The sequence below is a fragment of the Rhineura floridana genome, chromosome 4, assembly GCF_030035675.1.
Source record: "Rhineura floridana isolate rRhiFlo1 chromosome 4, rRhiFlo1.hap2, whole genome shotgun sequence".
In the NCBI taxonomy this organism is placed as follows: domain Eukaryota; kingdom Metazoa; phylum Chordata; class Lepidosauria; order Squamata; family Rhineuridae; genus Rhineura; species Rhineura floridana.
In genome coordinates this window covers 206,235,702-206,256,434 of record NC_084483.1, presented here as the reverse complement: position 1 = coordinate 206,256,434, position 20,733 = coordinate 206,235,702, and the positions used below count along the sequence as shown (strand labels likewise).

General features: G+C 45.1%; 1 protein-coding gene across 2 annotated transcripts in view; it reads right to left on the bottom strand.

The window, feature by feature from the left end:
• INTS9 (integrator complex subunit 9) overlaps positions 1-20,733 on the bottom strand; it is a 90,028-nt gene that overhangs the window by 17,158 nt on the left and 52,137 nt on the right. For both annotated transcript variants that reach the window (XM_061626502.1, XM_061626501.1), the window contains exons 10-14: positions 17,239-17,419; positions 14,317-14,377; positions 6,470-6,641; positions 2,273-2,397; positions 255-422 (exon numbers count right to left, since the gene is read on the bottom strand). In XM_061626502.1, the coding sequence (XP_061482486.1) occupies positions 255-422; positions 2,273-2,397; positions 6,470-6,641; positions 14,317-14,377; positions 17,239-17,419 (707 nt within the window). The remainder of the gene's footprint in view (positions 1-254; positions 423-2,272; positions 2,398-6,469; positions 6,642-14,316; positions 14,378-17,238; positions 17,420-20,733) is intronic.

Here is a 20,733-nt window from a genome sequence, read left to right as displayed (position 1 = left end):
GAGAACTGTTGGGGTGTTCTGCTTATGCACCCTCCCCTGTCTACCAATCCATGGTTGGCATCCCCAATGGAGCTGTGTTTACCCCCCCAACTCTCCACCTCCCCCAAGATGGCAGCTGGTGCTTCAGCACCTTGAACAGCTCCTTGATAGTTCAGACTAAAACCCAGAGCGGATTCCACTGCCCCACTGCCACGGAGCCACCAGCCCTCACTGCTGGGTCCCCTGTAAATACTTGCTTGCCTTCGGCCACTCACCTCCGGCGTGATTTCAATCTTCTCGTAGCGGCGCCGGAAAGGAAGAGCCAACACCTCGGCTCTGCGATAGGACATGGGTGGGGGCAGGCAGTCCACCATCAGGTCCGTGCGATGGGACTGGGCGGGTGGGGGCTGAGTGTATTGCTCCGGGCAAACCACATGCAGAGGCTGCATGGCAGACCAGGGGTGGGGAAGGAAGAGTGGTGGAAAGATACATCAGAAGGGTGCCTGAATGAGTCACAGAGCGATAATAGTCTATAGCAGAAGCCAAGCACCTTTACAGCACATTCTTCAAGAGTTCAAAGGGCTTTGTCTACTATTTGCAGCAGAATGAGGTGCCATTTTCAGATGCTTCTCCATTTTAAAACTCCATGCAAGTAAAAACTTAGCACACCAAGTGGAGGCGGTCTAGCCAGCTTCCCTGCTCTGCTACATTTCTACTTGCAGGGAGGTTTTTTTAAAACAAAAAACAAAACAAAACCCATGCATTTATATGGAAGCATTGAGAAGTGTAAGCCCTTCCCCACACCCTAAACTGACAGAAGTCCATTCTACCACCACAGGGTGCTCTCGCCTCATTCTGCTCCATGAACAGACCAGGCGTTGCCAGGCAGGCCAGTAGTATTATTCCCATATCGAAGAAGGGGCTGTTATGGCTGAGAGAACACGGCAGGTCACTTGAGGCCCATGACGCCTATTAGTCGGGTCATTGCCAAGGCAAGATTTGCACTGGGAACTTCCTGGCTCATGGAGCTCACATCATACGCCACGTCTAGCACGAGGGCGTTCTTCCAAGTAAGGTTCTCAGGGGAGAAAGCACCTGAAAGGCACAGCTGGGGAGGGGCCTAGTTCCCTCTCTCTCGCCTCCATCCTATCTAGTGGAACTCACAGAATGTTGTGACATCACAGCATTCTATGCATCCTGACCCTTCCCCTCCCCTGGGCATGGAGCAGGGCACGGAAATGCAGAATTCTGTGACATCACAATATATGGCAAGCTGTACTTGATGTTACGGAAGGGACGGGTTCTCTGATGTTCTCTGCTGCCCGAGGGCAGGACCAGGTCTAATAGTCCAGAGTCTGGCACTTTTAATACATAGTTTCTGTTGTATGCTGAAGATGCACCTCTTTACTCTGGCCTTTGACGCTTGAGATATACATTTTCAAGACCTACCCGATTCCCGTGACGGCAATTTGCTTTCAACTGTTTTTTAAAAAAATTGCTGTAAGCCACCCTGGGATCTTATGGTGAAGGGCAGACAAGAAACTGATAATGAAAATGACAAAAATAAAAAATAGTAACAACAGCAGACTGTGGGTTGCATCCATCGTAGTTTTAAGTTACAGTCACTTAGCAGTGTACTTGTTGTGCTGGCACAATGTTCTGCAATGGTGGAACGCTGTAGCGTAAGACAAAGTACGAGCAGGTTGCTTTTAACTTTGTGGCACGACAGACGGCACAAGGAGTTCCTGCTAGCACAGCTGTTGCGCTGGATTCCTCTACTGCATAACATCGAAACTCACTTGTCCGCTAGCACAAGAGCCCTTGCACTAGCAGACAAGAACAGTGCATATAGCTTTAGCTGCAGGAGCTAGATTTCAGTTGCACAACAGGAGAGATTTCCTGACGGTCAGAACAGTTTGACAATGGGACCACTTGTCTAGAAGGGGTGGTGGGGTCTCCTTCAATGGACGCCTTCAAACAGAGGCTACACAGTCACCTGTCAGGGATGCTCTTGATCTAGATTTCTTGCATTGAGGTTGGGGTTGGACTAGATGCCCCTCAAGATCCCCTTCCACCCAAGGATTCTATGATGCACAGCTGTTATGCTTTGGAGGTGACCATGTATTTTGGGCAGGAATGGGGCTCCTGAAGCTGCTGGACTACAACTCCTGTGCTGACTGATGAAAGTTCAGAGTCCAACAACGTCTGGAGGGCCCTGTCCCTGGTTTAGGGCAATGTCCAAGTTTGACCCTGCGGTCAGGATTGTAAGAGGAGGAAGTTTGCTCTGATTTACCTGTACTTCTTTGAGCAGTTTGGAGACCTGGATGAAGTTCAGCCTGGTGTCGATGGGGCAGTAGACACACTTCATGGCCAGTGGCTGGTATGGAGCCAAAGCATCCAGGTATGAGAAGTCAGGCTCTGTGCACAGAAAGAGAGAAAGAAATCCAGACGCCTGTTAAATATTTAAAATTAATTAATTAATTACTTAATTAATTGATTTATATCCTGCCATTCCTCACAGCAGGAGCCCAGGGTGTCAAACAAAGCACTAAAAACACTTTAATCATAAAAACAGACTTTAAAATATATTAAAATAAAACATCTTAAAAAACATTTTAAAAAAGCTTTAAAAACATCTTTTTTTAAAAAAAGAAAAGATTTAAAAACATATTAAAAAACAATTCCAACACAGACGAAGACTGGGATAACATCTCTACTTAAAAGGCTTGTTGAAAGAGGAAGGTCTTTAATACGTGCCAAAAAGATAACAGAGATGGCGCCTGTCTAATACTTAAAGGTAGGGAGTTCCACAGGATAGGACTAACATTGAAAGGGAGGGAGTTCCAATGTGTCGGTGCAGCCACACAAAAGGTCCGCTTCCTATGTTGTGTGGAATGGACCTCCTGATAAGAAGGTATCTGCAGGAGGCCCTCACTTGCAGAGCGCAGTAATCGACTACAGGACGAAATATGACCGAAATAGGACCAAAAATATGAAAAATGAAGAAGTATTTGTATGAGCATGACTATCAAATATATTTATTATTTACACAACCTGTAAAGATATTTATAGTGCAATCCTACGTTTATTTATTCAGAAGCAAGTCCCAATGTATTTGGTGGGGCTTACTCAAACAGGGACAGATCTGCAACCTCAAGCGATAAGCAACTTCATTCACGCAACCCAAAATTCAGAATCATGCCACTTTAAGCTGTTTTGCAACTGTTTATACTTGTTTTTATGGTAATTGGATTTTAAAGGGATTTATTTCTTATTGTGAGCTGCCTTGGTTTCCAGACTGCAACCCTACCTCACAGGGTTGTTGGAAAGATTCCCATACACACACACACACGCTGGAGATGTAAAAATACATACACCCCATATAATAGTTAATCTGTTGATCATTGCACAACATTAAAAAAAGTATGTTTCCTACATAATAAAAACAGTGATACCTAAGTAAGCCCTCCCTAATTGCTTTAAAAATAGGATTGGAGGGGGAGAGAAAGATATACAACACAAGCACAATTCTTTCCTATGTTCACTCAAAAGTCCCATCAATTTACAGCACAATCCTAACCATGTCTACTCAAAAGGAAGTCCTATTGAATTCAATGGGGTTTACTCTGAGTATGTTTACTCTGGAAAAGCAAGTACTGGATTAAAGCTTCAATTTGGGAAGTTTGCAAAACACTGCCCTCTTCAAAATTTAAACCTGTCTGACTCCTACACATAAGAGGGAAAAAGACTGAAAGCTGACTTATTCAATCTGTGAGATGTTAAGAAAAGCAGGAAAAAGCATGTTTCTGAGTCTTGGATCATAGAATCATAGAATCCTAGAGTTGGAAGGGGCCTTGTAGGCCATCGAGTCCAACCCCCTGCTCACAGCAGGAAATCCACAGCTACAGCATCTCCCGCAGATAGCTGTCCAGCCTCTGCTTGAAGACATCCAGCGAAGGGGATCCCACCACCTCCCTAGGCAGTCAGTTCCATTGCCCAACTGCCCTTACTGTCAAGAAGTTCCTTCTAATGTCCAATCTGAATCTACGCTCCTGCAACTTAAAACCATTAGACCCAGTCCTACCCTCTGGGGCAGCAGAGAACAAATCTGTACCCTCCTCTATGTGACAGCCCTTCAGGTACTTAAAGAGTGCAATCATGTCGCCCCTCAGCCTTCTCTTCACCAGACTGAACATGCCAAGTTCCTTCAACCTTTCCTCATAAGACTTGTTCTCCATACCGGCTATCATCCTCGTTGCCCTCTTCTGAACCCGCTCTAACTTGTCTATATCTTTCTTAAAATGAGGCGCCCAGAACTGAACGCAGTATTCCAGATGAGGCCTGACTAATGCAGAATATAGTGGGACTATTACTTCCCTCGACCTGGAAACTATAGCTCTGTTTATGCAGCCCAAAACCGCGTTTGCCTTTTTTGCTGCAGCATTACACTGCTGGGTCATGTGCAACTTGCGATCCACTACAATTCCAAGGTCCTTCTCACACGCGCTACTGCTAAGCCGGGTGTTTCCCATCCTGTACCCGTGCATTTTGTTTTTGTGGCCTAAATGCAGGATCTTGCATTTGTCTTTATTGAATTTCATTTTATTAATTTCAGCCCAATTTTCTGCCTCTCAGCCTGCCACTTACCATGAAAACGCTGCTCACTGCCACTTACAGTAGGGCCCTGCTTTTTGGTGCCCTGCTTGTTGGTGTCCTGCTAATACGGCACCAGTGGGGCAATCAGCTGTAGCGCAGGGAGCTTCAGGGGCCAAGCGCTGTCAGCTGGAGCGCGGCGGCTGGAGCTCCCCGTGCTCCAGCTGATGTGCGCTCCAGCTGATCAGCTGTAGCTTGCAATCAGGTAGAGCGCAGGGAGCTCCAGCCGCCATGCTCTAGCTGACAGCGATCAGCTGTAGTGCATGATCAGCTGTATTGTACAGCTGATCGTGCGCTATGTCCCACTTTGTGGCGCTTTTTGCTTTTCAGAGGGGTCTGGTCCCTAACCTGCAGTATGAGTGGGGCCCTACTGTACCATGAAAACGCTGTTCATAGGGTCGCCATAAGTCGGAATCAACTTGAAGACAGACCATTCAATTTGACTCTACATTTTTGGGTCTATAATTTCTTGTCAATCACAAGCCTGATTTCTTATTGGCTAAAAACCTGAAAGGGCAGGGATTAGAGCAGAACGTAGAGCAACTAAGAAGTTGTGGGGGCGGTGGCTGACATTTCGGCGTACATCTCTGGAACTAGACCACCTAGAAACTTAATTTTTTTTAATAGAAAGCTGAAAGTCCGGAGATTAAGGCGAGTCACCCGGAGACCCAGAGGGGACCCCCAAAAACCGGAGTCTCCAGCTGAAAAACGGAGGTCTGGTAACCCTGGTTTTCATGTGGAATTGTTTTAAAATGTTTGTATTGTTTTTAAATATGGAACGGTTTTAAATTGTTTTTATGCCTGTTTTATGGTTGTAACTGTTTTATTTGTATATTTTATTCTTCTTACCTGCCCTGGGACCTTGCCATGAAGGCCAGATAACAAATCTAATAAAACTGTTTTTCTAAAAATTGGTTTTTAATGGGCCACAAGACTCTCTGTGGTTTTTGCCATTAGATGCTCTGGGAGCAACCCAAATCCAAGAGCCGCTGGGATGAGCAAGTTAGGATTTGGCGGAGCTCCAGTGTAGCTCAGTCTGGGCTTTGCTAGCCTATGTTTCCAACCACAGCACAGTTGCAGATACAGCTCAGCCAAAGCTGGTGTAAGTCCCCCTCCCCCGGCATAAACAAAGGGAAGAAGAGGGAGTGGGCGTGGACAGGGGAATGTTTGACACACCCACCGCATCGGAACAAAGCTTCTGCAAGCCCTAGAAGTACGAACTAGAGCTGCTTTTTCCTTCCCTTTTCGTATTATAAATGGATCGGTTTGATACGGCGAAACTGTGTTGATAGCTGCTGATCGCCTTTAACGTCATGTGAATCATCCAAATTAAACAGGGATGCAGATAGCACCTATCGCACAGTTAAGTTGCAGTGTGAACCAGCCCTTAGTCACGTGACCTGACAACCCAGCAGAAGTTACTCTGGCAAAAAGGATGGTGTAAGTCAAACTCTTTTTAAAGTCTTGTTTTCCCTTTGCCAGGCTAGGGCTGGCTCAGCCAGCAGCAGCAGCCTCGCTCAAGATGGGGCTTGGATCTAACATACTTTACGCCACCTTAACTTAAGCCACAGTAAATTATGCTGACTTCTCATAGTTAGGATTGCTCCCTAACATGGCTGCTATGCTTCTGAACTTTCTCATACTGTGTGAAAGTTCACAGCCCAAAAACAGCTTTGCAGGTAGAGGGCAGAGAGGAAAGAATGATCCAAGACCCCTTTTCTTTGACCCCTTTGCTGGACTCTTGAGAAGCATTTCCTAGAACAGCAAACTCTCTTCCGAGTTTAAAACCTAGGATGCTCTGACTGTTGCTTTGCCATTAATTCTGTATTATGCTTACCTGTGAATATAATGGTGTTAAGGCTGGACTTCCCCCACAGTTCCATGAAATGCACCACATCCCCAAAACGAAGCGAGGGGTGTCCTGTGAACACTACACAAGGCTGCTTAAAATCATTGCTGAAGTCTCCGTGGATGCTGGGATAATGCTTCAGCTTGTTGGTCTGAATCAGCTGGAATACAGAAGAAGGACTGCTATAAACCCCTTTCTCCTTTCCGTATTCGTTCGTTAGTACATTTTAGCACCACTCCGAATATAAATTATTTATTATTTTAATTTGCATGCTGCTTTTCCAAATAAACGTACCGAAAGCGGCTCACCACACAACAGCAAAAATGCGTATCAGTACATCACTACAAGAGCCTAATGTTAATTAATTTCAAAATTTAATACGACAAATAAATATCAAAATAAACAATAAATGCTAAAACACTCCTTCAGATCACAAGGAACGCTCCTTTACCAGCAACCAAAACAATAACAATAATCACACTGATGGCAAGAATAAACTTTCTGGATGATTATGCTGCCCACGGCACAAACAGAAACTGGCACTGTTTCAGGTGCCACGTAATATTCATTCTGCACTCATAAGAAATCAATATTTCAGCATCGCAGCACCTACACTTTGGAACTCCCTGCCTACTGATAACAGACAGGAACCTTCCTGTTTTCTTTTTGGTGCCTGCTTAAAACATTTTTGTTTAGGCAAGCCTATCCAAGCATTTAGAATGCTGACATGCATTTAATTTGTTTTACTTTATTGTTGATTTAATTAAGAACATAAGAACATAAGAAGAGCCTGCTGGATCAGGCCAGTGGCCCATCTAGTCCAGCATCCTGTTCTCACAGTGGCCAACCAGGTGCCTGGGGGAAGCCCGCAAGTAGGACCCGAGTGCAAGAACACTCTCCCCTCCTGAGGCTTCCGGCAACTGGTTTTCAGAAGCATGCTGCCTCTGACTAGGGTGGCAGAGCACAGCCATCATGGCTAGTAGCCATTGATAGCCCTGTCCTCCATGAATTTGTCTAATCTTCTTTTAAAGCCATCCAAGCTGGTGGCCATTACTGCATCTTGTGGGAGCAAATTCCATAGTTTAACTATGCGCTGAGTAAAGAAGTCCTTCCTTTTGTCTGTCCTGAATCTGCCAACATTCAGCTTCTTTGAATGTCCACGAGTTCTAGTATTATGAGAGAGGGAGAAGAACTTTTCTCTATCCACTTTCTCAATGCCATGCATAATTTTATACACTTCTATCATGTCTCCTCTGACCCGCCTTTTCTCTAAACTAAAAAGCCCCAAATGCTGCAACCTTTCCTCGTAAGGTTTTTGATTTTTTTAAAAATACTTATTTTAACTGCATTTTACTGAGATTTGAATGGGTTTTTTTGTAAACTGCTTTGAGGTTTTTGTTTGTTTTTACAATCAAGCGGTATATACATTTTGTTAAATGAATAAATAACAACGCCATATGGCTGGGTACAATTTTTGGTGTGGAATTGTTATAATTTACCCGCCTGCCTCCTCTATCCCTTAGTTTTTATTAACTCATGAAATGCCCATCACGAGAACAGGGGAGCAGTAGAGGCAGGATTTTTATATGTAAAGGACCCGTGTGTGTGTGTGTGTGTGTGTGAAGAATACCATGTGCACCACTGACTCTCTGCCTGAGGTCACCGTCAGTGGAGGATATTGGACAGATTCTGGTTCCCACTTGCAACATTGTCCCCAAGAGAAGCACAAAGTGGATCTTTCCCCATTGGCGAAGTGGGTTCTATAAACACAGAGAGGTGCACTTTTGGGGCACCACCAAGATGGAAGTCACAGCTTGCCCTATTGACCCACCAATGTCTGCAAGAGTAGCCCATGTGGTGCCCTCCAGATGCCAATGATCATCGGGGATTCCTTAATTGAGCAGGAGGTTGGACGTGATGGCCTTAGAGGCCCCTTCCAACTCCACTATGTTTCTATGATTCTAAGTATTGACCCTTATCAACTGTCTCAGGCCCTACGATCAGCATGGGAGGGCCTGCTGACGGTGCTGCCATTGGCTGTTTCTGACCCATGATAGGGCCTTCTCTGTGGTTGCTTCTCATTCATGGAATACCCTCCCTGGTGAGGTGCATCTGTCTCCTTGGTTATTAACATTCAGGAAGGATTTAAAAACGTTCCTATCTAGCGAGGCATTTGATGGCTGAAAGAGACTATTTCTGGAAACCTTTAAATATTTGCTGTGAGGATATGTGTCTGTTTTTAAATGTTCTTAACACTTTTATTTTTAATTGTCTTGCTCTTTGCCATCCTGCACCCTTTTCAGGTGGGATCCATAATTTAATAATTAATAATAATGAATGGAAATTTTATCTGGCAGTTACCGGCCAGGTCTTGGCTAGGTAGACACAATCTGTGCAGACAACCTGCCTTCCTCTTTCTACGATATGGCTGTTCATAATTCCCCAACTCAGCTTTCTGGTGTGGAATTTAAATGCACACATGCAATATGTGCTGGAAGTTAATAAGTGGCCCAAAGTCTTCCAAATACGCCCGTAATTAAGCATGGAAAAGATTTCTCATTGAAGCCCACAGGGGGTAGCTCTTAACATCTAAGCATCACCTCCAGCTACGAGAGCTGCGGGCTCAGCAGAGAACGTGCTGGACGAGTATGATCCTGTAAAATACGGATTTCATCTCCACACAGCAGCTCTTGAAATTTCTGAGACAACCCAAAAGTAACAGGACTTGTCTTACTGGTGCTGACGGGCATTTTCTGGCACAAGGGAAGAGGGATTTATGGGATGCTGTGAAAGCAGCCAGATTTGCCTGTGAATTCGTAAGGAAAGACTGGCACTTGGGCAGTTGGCTTTTATGCATATTCTTCCACCAAAGATGGCCTGTCTGCACGCTTTGGGACTCCACACACCTGGAAGGAGGCAGTGGCTCTCCAGGTCACCTGGTCCCGGATGTTACGGGGCCTCAAAGGTTAACATCAGCACTCATACTGAGCCAGAAACAAGCAGATAATCAATGGAGAAGATGGAAATTCAGAGCAATATGCTCTGATCATCTGGCCTCAGATTAGGAGTTCAGCTGCTGCTGCATTTTCAACTATAACCAACTATAGATGCGGAATTGTTTGTAAGAGCAGAACCTCCTACAAAACATTGCAAAATGTAAGCTTATTACATGCATTTTTATGTTTAAAAACTGTTGATCTGTACTTTGACAATTTTATTATGTTTACTGTTTTTAAAGTCTGTTCTCATAGGTATTTTTTAAACCCCTTAAGAAGTTTTTTTTAAACTAAGCAGTATATAATTCTTTTTTAAGGAAATACATAAAATAGTCCCATCTGCAAGAAACTAGGGGCACAATGACTGATGCAATTTGCTACTTTCTGGTTAAGAACATGTAACAAAGTAAGGTGACAAAATAACAACAAAAGAAGAGCCTGCTGGATCAGGTCAACAATCCTTTTTGTTCACAATGGCCATGCAGATGCCTGAGAGGATCTGAGTGGCGGCAGTTTTCAACTCATGATGAGCACATCAGGCCCTGTCTGCAGGCTTTGCTGTGAGACATCTGGTTGGCCACTGTGAGAACAGAATGCTGGACTAGATGGGCATTTGGCCTGGTCTAGAAGGTTCTTCTTATGTCCTTGCAATCTAATCTTATTTAATTTTATATTGTATTTCTACCCCAGGTTTCTTCCATCATGGAACCCAAAGTGGTGTGCATGTGGTTCCCATCCATCCATCCATCCATCCATCCATCCATCCATCCATCCATCCATCCATCCATCCATCCAAGCACTGATCTAGCCTCAGCAAGGTGGTGGCCTCATGTGTCTTCAGTGTGGTATAGTGGTTCAGAACCTTGGACTAGGATCTGGGACAGCAGGGTTCGAATCCTCACCCATGAAGCTCACTGGGTGACCTTGGGCCAGTCACCGCTTCTCAGCCTAACCTACCTCTCAGGGTTGTTGTGGGGATTAAATGAGGAGGGAGAGAACCATGTATGCCACCTTGAGCTCCTTGGAGAAAAGGTGGGATATAAATGTAATAGTTACCAGCAGTAGTAGAATCAGTAGTAGCAGGAGTGTAGCAATCCAGGGTCTCAGGGGTTTTTAGACCCCTTACATTTTTAGGAGCAGGGTCCCTATGCCTCCAACATCCTATGAGCCAATCAGCATGAAGGGAGAGTGTGTTAGCCATTAAGAAGAGTCTCATAACATGCTTCCTTGTGCTTTCCTGCTGATTGGAGCAATTCAAAGTGAAAGGAGGTGAGTTAGCTACTCAGAAGAGTCTTCTCAGTAGCTAACAGTCTCCCCTTTCATCCTTATTGGCTCCTAGGGATGTCTGTTTTTGTGGGAGAAGGCATTAACAAGGATCTCATTCTCAACCTAAAGGGGGGGCATGGCTGTGGCTATCATGAAGGGACCCTGCACTTCTGGATTTTGCCACTACACTACTGAGTAGTAGTAATAGTAGTAGTAATAAATAATAACAGCAACAATAACATCATCATAAACAACCACCACCCGTTTTTATATTTTGATGTAAGCTGCCTTGCACATTGATTTAGATGGAAATATGGAGCATACTTTTTCAAGTATGGAAAGAGAAGAAACAACTTCAAGGACATTTATCTGCAGTGGGAAGATTCTTTATTGACCAAAAGCTGGGTGGGGGGGAGGGAGTCAGCTGGAGGTGATAAAAACGATGCCTTTATATCTAAATTGTAGCATAAAAACAAAGGCGGCCCCAAACGGCTCGCTTTCTCTTTTCAAGAGAGGAGGGTGCGATATGGAAGGTCAACAAGCAAGGTTGTAAACTGGGAGAAGTCTACACGGCCTTTGCCTGGCAAGGCCAAAATATATTGCAATCAATGTCACGTGGGTTTGTGCACCTAGAAATGCCAAGCCTCCCTCTGAAAATCAATAGGGAAGCAGGTGCACCATGGATTGCCTTCATGTCCCTCGCCCCCTCCGACTGCCCTTAGTGGAAAAAGGCTTTTCACTTTGACCTCCACGGTTCTACTGGGTCATGCGGCTCTTGGCACTTATTGGTCGCTGCAGGCAGTACCTGAAGGCAGGCAGCAGTGCTGAAGGTTGCTGGCTTTTCAGAACACAGGACTCCAAACAACTTGCATTTGGGCCACACGTTTTTGTTGTTGTTATTACAACACTGGCTGCCCATTTGCTACCGGGCCAAGTTCAAGGTTCTAGTTTTGGTGCACAAAGCCCTATACAGCTTGGGACCAGAATACCCGAAAGACTGTCTTATCCCTTATATTGTCCATCACTACGCTCTGAAGATGAGGGCCTCCTGCAGATACCATCTTATCAGGAGGTTTGTTCTGCACAACATAGGAAATGGACGTTTCGTGTGGCAGCACCTACCCTGTTTAATTCTCTCCCCTTAAATATTAGGCAGGCGCCATCTCTGCTATCTTTTTGGTGCCTTTTGAAGACTTTCCTCTTTCAACAAGCCTTTTAAGTTGAGACCTATCCCAGTCCGAGTCTGTGTTAGAATTGCTCAATATGTTTTTTAATAATGTTTTTAACCCTTTTTTAAAGTTGTTTTTTTAAAATGTTTTTAACGGTATTTTGTTTTAATGTATTTTAAGATCTGTTTTTATGATGTTTTAAAGTGTTTTTAGCGCTTTGTTTGCCGCCCTGGGCTCCTGCTGGGAGGAAGGGCGGGACACAAATTAAATACAAATTAAATAAATAAATACAAATAAATAAATACCAAATAAATAAATATGCCTTCAAGTCAATTTCGACTTATGGCAACTCTGTGAATCTTTTTTATATATATATTCATAAGGTTTTCATGGCAAGAGGTATTCAGAGGTGGTTGACCATTGCCTTCCTCTAAGCCTACGGCAGCTGGGATTCTCAGGCGGTCTCCCATCCAAGTACTAACCAGGCCTGACCGTGCTTAGCTTCAGAGATCAGATGTGTTCAGGGTAGTATGGCTGTAGTGAGCCACACACGGAGATTGCAAAAAGCAACCACTGCCCAGGAATGAAGTTCCAGCCATTTCTCTCAGAGAGCTGCTGAAAAGGATCCTCAGAAAGGCTCCATACAGAGCCCAAGAAGTCCCTGGTGACAATCGGATGGTGTCAGTGTAGACCACACTATGCAATTCAGTGCGAGCTTAACATTTGATACTTCGCACAGAGGTTAGATCAGCATCTGGAAAAATCTTAGCTAAACTTAGTAATTTTAAAGGAGGGAGGAAGAAGTTGCTAGTCCTCAAATTTACAATGTTTGGGCTTAAATTGGTTGGACAATTCTTGGTGAAATCTCTGAAGATGGGCAAGGAGGTTGCAGGTAGCAAAGAGGAGTTGAGGAGGACATCTACTGGCCAGTCTTGGATATGTATCAACCTGCCCATGCATTAGGACCATTGGTCCATCTGGCTTAGTATTGTCTGCATTCAGGTGGGGAATCTTTCCCTGAACCTGGGACCTTCTACACTGATTTGCAGTGGCTCGACAGGGAGCCTTTCCCAGCCCTATCTGGAGATGCCATCAGGGATTGAATCTGGGACCCTCTGCAAGCAGATGCTCTACTATTGGGCTACAGCCCTTCTCCTCATCAAAGGAGGCTCTTCTCCCTGTTCCATGCATGAACAAAAGAGGGGGCCTCCTTCGTGGTAGCACCCTGACTGTGGAATGCCCTCCCAAGAGTGGATAGAGAAAAGTTCTTCTCCCTCTCTCATAATACTAGAACTCGTGGACATTCAAAGAAGCTGAATGTTGGAAGATTCAGGACAGACAAAAGGAAGTACTTCTTTACTCAGCGCATAGTTAAACTATGGAATTTGCTCCCACAAGATGCAGTAATGGCCACCAGCTTGGACGGCTTTAAAAGAAGATTAGACAAATTCATGGAGGACAGGGCTATCAATGGCTACTAGCCATGATGGCTGTGCTCTGCCACCCTAGTCAGAGGCAGCATGCTTCTGAAAACCAGTTGCCGGAAGTCTCAGGAGGGGAGAGTGCACTTGGGTCCTGCTTGTGGGCTTCCCCCAGGCACCTGGTTGGCCACTGTGAGAACAGGATGCTGGACTAGATGGGCCACTGGCCTGATCCAGCAGGCTCTTCTTATGTTCTTATGTTCTTATGACACCAGTTAAAAACATTTTTATTTGTCCAGGCATTTCAAATTATTGCATTTTTCAGCTGGCTGAAGTGTTATTCCTTTCCATTTCATTGAATTGTTCAGTATTTGTTTTAACATTGTATAGATTTTAAATGTCCATGCATACGGCCCTGAAATCCATTTCTGGATGAAGGGGTGGTTTATAAAATGTTAAAATGAATTAAAGTATATATATTATATATAAAAATGTTCCTTTGCCATTGCCAGCTTCCTCCTCCTTCGTGATTACTAATGGTCTTACTCGGCAGAGGTAGGGGTGGGTGAAAAGGCCGGTTTCGTTGTCTCAGAGTCTCCCATTTTTCCAATTTTAAATTCAGTTCTCCACATCAGCTGGCGACTTTAAATAATCCTCATGAACATTCGCTGGTGAATTTCCCTTAACATACACATTTTGCATGCGATTTCCCCCTAATGCAATGCATTTCATGTTATTTTCACTAATGTGTTCGTTTTTATGCGGTTTTGTACATATTACTTCACTGGACAACGGAATTGCCAAATTCGGAGAAGGGTGAATTTCAAAGGATTGTCGCGTCTCAGTTTGCATATCGTTTTGGAAAGTGCGAATTTGTTAGGTTCTCCTTTAACTGAGAACCAGTTCTAATTTCTCCCCCATCCCGCCGTCCTTTTGCTTCCTGGAGGTGACACAGGATGGGGCATGCCGTGCAGGTCTCCTACCTCAGCATGAGGGAAGGGCGGCTCCGGCAGGTACACCTTCGTCTGCTTATTGTGACACAGCCTGCAAAAGAGGGAGGAAGCGACAGAGAGCAAAAGAAGCTGGATTTACAAACCCATCTGACAACTCTTTGCAGTTCACTGCTGCCATCTACTGTTCAGATCTCCCATCAAAGCAGAGAGGCCCTGTGGGAGCAGATGGCAACCAGCGCGGCTGATTCTGTAGCCTTTTAGCATCCCCATCTTTAGAGGAGGCGAGGTTGACAAGGAGCTTCCCCCAGGCACCTGGTTGGCCACTGTGAGAACAGGATGCTGGACTAGATGGGCCACTGGCCTGATCCAGCAGGCTCTTCTTATGGTCTTATCCAGCCACCTCAAGGAAATGGCTGTCCTCCAAGACTCACCTGAGTCCAGGAGCAAGGAACCTGCGGCCCTCCAGATGTTGCTGGATTCCAACTCCCATCATCCCTGATCGCTGGCCAGCATGTTGGCTGATGGGAGTCCAACAACATCGAGAGGGCAACAGGGTCCCCGCCCCTCCCCACTCCTGCCCTAAGCCCAATCCTTATGGGATTTCTTGGGTGTTTTAAGACAGGGCTAGGGACCTGGATCCGGCCAGAGGGCCAGATCCAGAGGTAGCCATCACTCCATGGGCCACTTTGACAGATGGGCAGAGCTGCCCACCTGTCAATCCCCTTGACTTCCAGCCACGGCTGCAAAAGAAGAATCAGAAGTGTACTCTAGTGCCTGCCCACTTCTTCCCAGAGTGCAGGACACGGAATAATGGGCTCAAGTTGCAGGAAGCCAGATTTCGACTGGACATCAGGAAAAACTTCTTGTTAGAGCCATACGGCAATGGAACCAATGACCTAGAGAGGTAGTGGGCTCTCTGACACTGGAGGCATTCAAGAGGCAGCTGGACAGCCATCTGTCGGGAGCACTTTGATTTGGATTCCTGCATTGCGCAGGGGGTTGGACTTGATGGCCTTATAGGCCCCTTCCAACTCTATTATTCTATGATTCTATTATTCCTTTGCAGATAAAAATTCAGCACTCTTTGAATCTGGCACCTTTTCCTGTCGTCATGCAAGGAGGTAGATAAAGCCCCCAGATCCAAAAAGTGCCAAATTTTACTTGCAAAGGAAGAATTGAGAATGCACTTACTGTATGCTCCTGAGCCTTCCTTTGCAGGGGGCCCAACTTGAACTTCCCTGCACCTGATGTCTTATATGGTGGGAAAAGGTGGGTGTGGGCTGCCCAAAATGGCCTAGTGGGCCAACTTGTGAGGCATGGCAGGCCTAATTAGACCCACAGGCCAGACGTTCTCAACCAGAGCTTTAAGACGACCCTCTTCAGGCTTTGGAAGGGTTGGATTGCATTCCAGGGCCGGTGTTTTAAAAGATACTCATTGGCTTGACGCTATTTTATTGCCTGAAGCGTTGTGCTAAAATTCTGGCAGGTGAGCAAGCATTTTTAACATAAATAAAATAGCAATTGATGTTTTTCACCTTTTACATATGAAGGAAATGTTAAATAGAGATGTCAGACAGGGAGCTGCTTTATAGCAGGTCCTACTGCCTGGCCTTGTGTGGTCTGCTTGGAATGGCAGAGGCTGCCTCAAGCATCACCGGCTACCTGATACTTCTAGGTGAAGATGCCAAAGGCTGCGCTTGGAACCTTCCGCGTTCAAAGCATGGAATCTACCACCACTGAGGTAAGGTCCCCTCCTTTCAGGTCAGAACTAGCGAGTTCATCCAGTTCATTGCGTCTCACATATACAACGTTGATGTCCCTGAAAGAAAACTGACAAAATTTGTGGCCGGTCAGGGTCATACACTTCCCAGGCTGGCAACTTGGAGAAGGGCCATAGCTCAGTGGTAGAGCATCTGCTTCGCATGCAGAAGGTTCCCAGTTCAGCATCTCCAGGTAAGACTGGGAACGTCCCCTCTCTGGAACTCTGGGGAACCGTTGCCAGTCAGTGCAGACAATACTAAGCCTGATGAATTGATGGTTCTGATGAAGAAAAAGGCAACTCCCCATGTCTTAAGGTAAGGGCCGTAGCTCAGTGGTAGAAGAGTACCTTCTTTGCATGCAGAAAGTCCCAGAGGTTCAGTTATGTGGCCCTGGGATAAGACCCCTATCTGAAACCCTTGAGAGATGCTGCCAGTCAGTGTAGACAATACTGAGCTAGATGGATGGACCAATGGCCTAACTTGGTGTAAGGATCTTCCTATGTTCTAATATGGAGGAGTGGACACCACTCCTTTCTTTCTACCCGAGACCCACTCAATGTGTTAAGTGCTTCATGCCAAAGCGGATATAGAGGGAGATCTGGTTCATACCATTTCCTTGCTTAAAAAAACAAAGGAAGAATCTCACAGAGGAAGAGAAAGCAAGCTGGACCAGCCTCTGTGAGAAGCACCGACTTCACACATTATGCCATGGGAAGACTATTGTTTCATTTCATTTATGAATCGCTTCCCACGAAACATCCTGACACGATTAAGACAGGAGCCCACTTCTCCACAAAGCAAAGGATCGCTGGCTTGATTAAGGGAACAACGAGCAACTGAATTGCTACAGCAGAACGTCCTCAATCTGGTGCTCACCAGACGTTTTGGACTGACTGTCTGTCTATCAAACTTACATCCCGCCCTTCCTCCCAGTAGGAGCCCAGCAACTCCCACTAGCTCCAGCCAGCCTGGCTGTGCTCCCATCAGTCGCCGTCGCCGGGTGGGGGTTAACAGAAATTCCGTGTTCCAAAACAACTGGAGGGTACCGGCTGTGCTAAGGGGGTGGAATGGCATTCATGTGGCATGAAGGGTGAGCGATGGGAGAGAGAGGACCTGTCCCACAACTTCTTTCTCATGTTGAAAGTGACCTCCCCAGCCACGGTCTCGGACCCCTTCGCCTCCTGACACTTACCATTCGGCAAAGATCTGGGAGAATTCGAGGGAGCTGTTTGCGACAGGCGAAATGAAGTAGAAGGGAATGTTGGAGAGGCCGGCGGACTCTATGTACTGATACAGGCACTCCAGGAGGTCGTAGATCACTCCGGAGGGGTAGCAGGGGACCAGAACATTCCCCCCGTTCCGAATGGTCATAGCTTAACAAAGAGCAAGAAAATGTTTTTAAACAGGAGCAGGGGAAGCCGACAGGGAAGAGACAATAAAAATACTAAATTCTTTATATTGCTTATAGGGGGGAACCAAGCCAAGAGCCATCCTGTGTTCAACTCCAACAGTGGCCAATCACAAGGAACCTTGTAAGCAAGGCATGATGGAAGTAGTCACCCTCTGGTTCATTCCAAACATGTGACAATCAGGGATATACTGCCTCTGAATAGGGAAGTTCCATTCCTAGGTATCATCACGGCAAACACCCACTGCCAGATCTATCCACTGTGAGTTTATCAAAAGAAGATCAAGGAATGGTAACCTATTTATTAACAGCAGGGGAAAAAAATCTGTAAAAACTGGAAAAATTGTCTTAAGAACATAACAGCCTGTCTGACCAGGCCAGTGGCCCATCTAGTCCAGCATCCTGTTTTCACATTGGTCAACCAGATGCCCATGGGAAGTCCATAAGCAGGACTTGAGTGCAAAGAGCACTCTCCCCTCCTGTGGCTACTGGCAACTGGTTTTCAGAAGCAGCCTGTGGCTATGGTGGCAGAACATAGCCATCATGGCTAGTAACCACTGATAGCCTTATCCTCCATGAATTTGTCTTATCCCAGTCTGTGTCTCTGTTGGAATTGCTTTTTAACACGTTTTAAAACCTTTTTTTAAAAAAACAACAACAACGATGTTTTAAAAAACTTTTTTTAAGATGTCTTAAAGCTTTTTGAAAAAATGTTTTTAAAGGTTTTATTTTAATGGATTTTAAGGTCTGTTTTTATGATGTTTTAAAGTGTCTTTAGTGCTTTTGTTTGCCGCCCTGGGCTCCTGCTGGGAGGAAGGATGGGATATCAATCAATCAATCAATCAATCATCAATCAAATAAATAATCTTCTTTTGAAGCCATCCGGGTTGGTGGCCATCACTGCCTCTTGTGGGAGCGAATTTCACAATTTAACTATGCTCTTTCTTCCACCATTGATAAATACCTGGCTCTCTAGAGTTTGGGAAATGGCCTTTATAATGAAACATACAAATCTAACTAAACTTACAAATCTAACTAAGCTTATAGTGAGGGAAGAGTGAGGGAAGGCAGGCAAATAGGTGATGGCAACCAACTTGGGTGGATTTAAAAGAGGGTTAGACAAATGCATGGAAGATAAGGCTGTTAATGGCTACTAGCCACAGTGGCCATGCTCTCCAGTCAGAGGCAGTATTCCTCTGAAAACAAGTCGCTGGAAACTGCAGGAGGGGAGAGAGCTCTGGCCTTCAGGTCCTGCTTGTGGGCTTCCCATTGGGGCATTTGGCTAGCCACCGTGAGAACAGGATGCTGGACTAGGTGGGCTCTACTTGGGTTGATACAACAGGCTCTTCTTATGTTTTTATGATGTTAAGGTGTTTTTTTTACTGAAAAATGGAGATTGCTTATACCATACTAGAACACCATACGGTGCAAAAACAAATATATCCGTATTTCCTATTAAAAGACATATAGAAATGATAAGAAATGCTATTAGCTTTTATCACAGATCAAGCACTTCCTTGTGTCATTTTAAATAAGCCAGAAATGTGCAATTTTTCCTATTTTTGTATTTATATACATTATATTTATTAAATCAGCATTTATCAAGCCTCTAATCAAGTGACTTGGAAACAAGTAATCTTCTATACATTGTGTAATACTGTCTTACCGTTATTCTTTTTTATAATCTACCTTGAAAACCTAATGTTAAAAAAGAAAAGCCACTTGTGCCTGTTGTTATTCACAACAACCAGTGAGCATGAATTTCAATACGCCAGCCTTTGCCAACCTGGTGATTTTGGACTGCAACGCCCATCAATTCCAGCTGGCACTAATTGGAGTGTCCAAAATATCTGGAGGGCACCAGGTTGGCAAAGCCTGCTCTACCATATTCCTATTGCTCCCATTGGTCTCCCCACCCCCAGCTGACAAACTCCAGTTTTCTATGCCTTTCTCCAAGCAAAAGATGCTCCATTTCCCTGACAAATTTTCAGTCTCCTGTTCCTTTGTCTACTTTTCCCAGACCACTTTTAAGATGGAGAGACCAGGCCTGCACAGAATTCAAAATGAGAATGCATCGTAGATTTTTGCAAAGCAGCATCTTTTCCTGTTTTATTTGCCCATTCCTCCTCCTCATCTTTTCAAATGCTGCAGTTGCCCTTTTTCAAATTGCTGCTACACGCACACACATATATTGCAATGACGTTTTCAGAGAGCCATCTACTCTGACCCTCACGATCCTGGGCGGTATTTTAATATCCTGTGCATAGCAGCTTCACAGGTCCCACCAGGCAACTGCACATTAAAGCAGGGATATCTCTAAATCTCTGGTTTGCTCTCCCCCCCCCATTATTCATTTTAAATATTTGCTACTCTGCTCCCAAAGATTCCCAGAGAAGACTGTAAAATAAAAATAAAATAAAAATAATATCCAGAAATCAACTTTTTTTAAAAAAAGACACAGCAAAGAGCGTAGCCAGTAAAAGCAGAGATCCATGCTAACATGTCATCGTTGGGATGTGGAACATAAACAGATGCTTTAAATAGAAACCTTTTAACTTAACATTAAGCATTTAACACTGTAGCAGAAAGAAAAATGTGCATTTAGGCATGGGGACAAAAATGTATGGATTTAGGTTCATGACATCACCAGAACCACATAATATAAACACTCCACAAAGACGGGATTGAAATTACGGGACTCGTAAGAGACCTGGTGGAAAGATTAAAGGAGCATTTCAGAGAATCATCCTCCAAAGGAGAGAATTTGGTCTTCAACAACCAGCCCTGGTGCTTTCATACACACCCAGCTGTTAAAATTTACACCCTGCTCACATCTGGAACCTGGGTGAGGGATCAGGGGAATGGGACCATCCAGCAGATCTCCACATTGCTAGTAGAACAGCTGGATCCGGACATCCCTACCCTAGGACTGGAGGTTTCCACACCAGCTTCCGGGCTCCTGAATGGCTCTTACATTGCTTCCGTCTCACCCAGGGCCACAGGAGCTGGCGAAACATCAAGCCCAGGCCACAGGAGCTTCGGGGCTATTGCCAAAATGCCCAGCTGGTTGCACGTGAAGCTACTTGGGAGGAGGGGGAAATGCATGGAAGCATCTGCTTGGATCAGGGCCTGGCTGAGAGCCTCTGGCTCCTATATAAGCTCTCTGTCTGAGCTGTTTCATTGCTGAAGCAACAGCTCTCACCCTCCTCACCTGGGAAAACAGGCACTTCCCAGTGAGGAAAAACCAATCAACCAACAGATATAGAAGGTCTGGAAAGA